The sequence below is a fragment of the Empidonax traillii genome, unplaced genomic scaffold (assembly GCF_003031625.1).
Source record: "Empidonax traillii isolate 1590-97213 ecotype Southwest subspecies unplaced genomic scaffold, ASM303162v1 scaffold101:size1699134, whole genome shotgun sequence".
Lineage (NCBI taxonomy): Eukaryota > Metazoa > Chordata > Aves > Passeriformes > Tyrannidae > Empidonax > Empidonax traillii.
This window is the reverse complement of record NW_020955294.1, coordinates 582098-586539: the sequence shown is the minus strand read 5'-3', so window position 1 is coordinate 586539 and position 4442 is coordinate 582098. Positions and strand designations below refer to the sequence as shown.

Below are 4442 nucleotides of genomic sequence, written 5' to 3'. Positions count from 1 at the left end.
TCGTTACAGCTCAGGAGCGGAAAACGGGGAGCAGCCAAGAAAATCTGAAAAATCTGTTTGCTGAGGGACAAGGAGCCGCACTGGGCTGCGAGTGGGAAGGGAGAGCCACTGCCTCCTGCCTGGAGGAGCCTGCCCAGCCCCAGCTCACGGGCAGGGACAGCAGGGGGTGGAGGAGGGAGCTGCAGACACAGGATGGGTTTTGATATTTGGTAGGAATAATAATAATGATAATAACAATAATAGTTTGATAAGGTGGGAATAGCAAGGATGCCTTTTGCAGCGTATGGTCCCCCCAGATGTCGCTGGGAAGGGATGGGAGGATATGGCCCCATCGCTGGCTGTCCCAGCACACAGCCAGGTGAGACGCCTGTGCTGGGAAAAACATCAGCAAAGGTGCTGCTGTCTGGGTGCTGGGAGGGATGGCAGCAAAGCTGAGGTCCAGCATGCAACAGCCTCCTGCCAAGGCCAGGCTGAAACAAAACAAGCATTTCAGTACCACCAGCCCTTGGTGGGACCCTCCATTACACCTCAGTGAGCCCTCACACCCCTCTCAATACACAAGACAGGCACAGGGGCTGAAGCCAAACTCAAAACCAACATGAACTGCTGCAGCCCAGCATGGTATCCTGCAGGCAGTCCCCAGAGGAGAGGGGACACTGAGCTTCAGAGGCTGGCAGACACAAATTCAGCCCCTCAGTCCTCCTTAATTTTAACTGAAATGCACTGATGGACACCAGCTTATGACCTGGCTCGCTTTTTAATGGAGATTCCCAGCCAAGGATCAAATTGGCTCTATAAATATTCATGAAATTAAGTCTGAGGCTGGGATGAATTATATTTGCTCCACAGATGAGCAGAAGGGAGCACGGTGAAGAATGTGTCTGGGATCACAGAGTGAAGGGGTGTGGAGAGTGCTCCCACCACCAGCTGAGCTTCTCATCTTCCTCCTTCCCAGACTTTTCCCACTGCTGGGGATGCTGGGGAGCATCACCTCCTTTCAAAGGAGGGGGAATAAACAAATCCAAGGGCAGAAAACCCCATGTGTGCGATAACACAGCAGGGAAAAGCCCCCAGCTTCCACCCCTGCCCTGAGCTGCAGCTCTGCAGAGCCCACGTCCCCACAGAACACATCCTGCCATCAGCAGGATCATGCCCTGGGCACAGCAGCCACGGGAGCCATCCCTGCCAAGGACACAGTGTTCAGGGAGCACCTTCCTGATGGGGTTTTCAGCTGTTTGCAAGTCCCTTTGCACATGGCCAGTGGTTTCTGGACAAGCTGCAGGCCCCATGTTTGTGCTTGGGGTGAGAACAAGAGTTGCTGGTCAACACCAAAAATGTGCAGGCTCCAGAAATTTGGAGAGCCATCATTCACCATGAAAGGCCTCGTTCATCACTATTCCCACACTTGCCATCTTCTCTGCTCCACAGGTGGGATTGCTAATGAAGGGAGAGCCAAGCATGAGCTTGGCTGAGCAGTGGGAGGGCACAGGCAGAGCCCCCCACATCGTGCCAGGCAGGAGCCAGAGACAAGGGACAGTGAAACAACTGCCCTGGCCCCCATGGACAGTGAAGAGCAGCCTGACCCTTGCAAGCCCAGTGTGGCCAAAAACCAGTGCCTAGGGGGTCTCCCCATGGACAGGGTTCAGGAGGGCTGCAAAACACCACAGAAAATCCCCCTTTCTCTCCAGCCCTGGCCACAAGCTCAACCCTCCCAGCTGCCCCCAGCTGTGCTGCCAGCCCAGGGCCACCCCGTGCCACCCATGAAGCAGAGGGAACCCTCACTCACATCTGTCCCTCGGGGGCGTAGGTGGAGCCGGTGATGCTGAACTCGTGCAGGCTGCACTGGTTGCCCTCCACCTTCTCCATGATGAACATCTGCAAGGGGGAGAGGTGGAGACAGAGCATTAGGCAGCAAATTTTTGCTGCAGCCGACATACCCAGGCTGGAAACCCACCAGCTGGTACCGTGCCAGCAATGGCCCCACTGGCACTGGGCTCAGCCCCTCCCTGGTCACCCACCACTCCTGGCTGTCCCCAGATCCTTCCAGCTCTGCCCTGCCTTTTCATGTTTGCCTCCTCCAGCTCTTCTTTTCCATCAGACAGGAGTGATGCTGAGCATGCTCCTAAGAAGGTGCCTGTGTTTTTCTTGGAGCACAGAAGGACCCGGGACCAAGTTTCCCCTCCTGCCCTGGTTGCCCTGGAAAGCCTCTGTGGGGCAGGATCCCAGCACTTGCCTCTGCCACCCCTTCCCAGCCAGCTCTCAGCCACCAGTCTTGTGCCTTACTGGGCTCACAGCTCAGCCCAGTGAGCTGTGGAAGTCCCACACGCTCTATTTTTAGTGATTTTTGCCTTTCAAGCTCCTTCCAGTTTCTCTCTTGTTGCTACAATGAGAGCAACAACCCCCCCTAAACCTTAAAATACAATAAAAATTCCCCTCTCCCCAAGCTCTCCCCAACCCCCCCCCCCTTTCAGGGCAGCCTCCCTTGGAAGCAGGAGCAGTGCCCGACCCCAGCCAAGTGACAGTTCAGCGATGCTCCTTTCTGCTCCTCACTATTCACGACCCACACCGAAGCAAAAACGTAACACAACAAACAAATAAATTCGTTTTGGCAAAGGCACTGCCCTGGCTGCAGGGAGCGGGCAGGAGGGAGGATGGCTGCAGGGAGGTGATGATCTCCTCAGCTCCGTGAACCTGCTTGGTGGCTCCAGAAAGTGGGTGCAAGGACAACTGTCCCCCTACACCCTGCCTCTAAATAATTCTTTTTTCCGCCCTCTATTTGTTTTCCTCTGGTTATTTGAGATGTTCCCCAGGAGAGGGGGAAGCAGTAGATGCTGGAGGAATCAGGAGGCAAAAGCTCCAGGTACCACCCACTCCTCTCCCCTCCACACTTCCTCTGGCAACAAACAGAGGTTAATTTACTGTTATTATTAATTACTGTTAATAACACAAGGACACCTTATCAGTGCAGCTGCACTGGTTGGTGGGTGTGAGCCTTCCCCATGCAGAAGGCACAAGCTTAGGGCCAAGCCAAGCAATAAAGGTCACGTTCAGGGAAGCAGGTTCAGGGCACCAGGACACCTCACTGGGGTTTCTCACTCCCATATTTTACAGGTTTGGGCAAATCAAAAGAGCAGGTTCAAAGCGTACATCTCCTGCAGGAATAATTCTGAGCATCCCTGGAAGGTTTTGAAGAAAATCATGAGCCAAAGGGCTGCAGAAGAGATGTCCCAGGTCCTCTGGAGGCACTGGGCTCCAGAGTTGACACTAAAGTGTGAAGGAACTCGATAAAGAGAGTCAAAACACATCCTGTCTCCTTTGGAGAACCTCCCTGAGCTGAGAGACTCCAGAACTCCCAAGGTGAGATGGGACACTCAGCCTGAGACAACACCAAAAGAGAGACCCCTGAGGGCTGAACATCCTTCATCCCTTTTTGACACATCCAATGCCATCAGCCTTCCAGAGAGCCAGAATCTCCTGACCTCTTCAGAAAGTGGACTCCTGCACTGAGAAACAACAACCAGGCTCATTCATCAAAAAATCTGAAAGCACCCACCCCAGCCACTGATGGTTTTGCCTGATATGGGACTGTTTGTTTTCAAATGCTCACGGTCACAAAACAATTATAACTTTCACAATAGCGACGCTCTTATTAAAAAAGGGAAAAGGGAAAATAAAAAAAAAAAAATTAAAAAAATCATTCCAAGCCCTTTATTTTTCCATGCCTATTTAAAAAAAAAAATAAATAAATAAAGGTGCCGTGTAACCCACAGCAACCAGAGGTTATATCAAATTTCCTGCCTGCTCGCAGCTTGCGTGACTGGCTGAGCGTGGGGGTGGACGGGGCACTGCAAAGGTGTCTGCAGGGCTTCAGAGTCATCAGAGAATCATGGAATGCTTTGGGCTGGAAGGGACATTAAAGATCATCTTGTTCCACTCCCCTGCTATGGGCAGGGACATCTTCCACCAGCCCAGGTTGCTCCAACCTGGCCTTGGACACTCCCAGGGAAGGGGCGGCCACAGCTTCTCTGCCCAACCTGTGCCAGGGCCTCCCCACCCTCCCAGGGGAGAATTTCTTCCTCATATCTAATCTAAATCTCTCCTCCTTCACCTTAACACCATTCCCCCTTGTCCTGTCACTCCAGGCTCTAGTCCCAAGTCTCTGTCCAGCTTTCTTGGAGCCCCTTTAGGTACTGAAGGGTCCCTAAGGTCTCCCAGACCCTTCCCCTCTCCAGGCTGAACAACCCCAGCTCTCTCAGCCTGTCCATGTTCCAGCAGATTTCCAGGCTGAGGAGTGGGCAGGTTTGTGGGCAGTGGAAACAGTCCAGAGGAAATAGCTGTGTCTTAGGCAGTTAAGAGGAGAGAGGTAATGTTCCCATCACAAAAATAATATAAACAATATTAGGAGCAATAGAAGAAGGTTGGAAAGGTGCGTGGGTGCAGCT

The 4442-nt window shown here is 52.9% G+C and overlaps 1 protein-coding gene across 4 annotated transcripts in view; it reads right to left on the bottom strand.

Annotated features, from left to right (window-relative positions):
- The window catches only part of ATP2A3 (ATPase sarcoplasmic/endoplasmic reticulum Ca2+ transporting 3), a 56181-nt gene that overhangs the window by 18575 nt on the left and 33164 nt on the right, over positions 1-4442 (bottom strand). For 2 of the 4 annotated variants that reach the window (XM_027882086.1, XM_027882088.1), the window contains exon 9: positions 1787-1875. The exons of the other annotated variants lie outside the window; for them this stretch is intronic. In XM_027882086.1, the coding sequence (XP_027737887.1) occupies positions 1787-1875 (89 nt within the window). The remainder of the gene's footprint in view (positions 1-1786; positions 1876-4442) is intronic. 4 annotated transcript variants of the gene reach the window in all.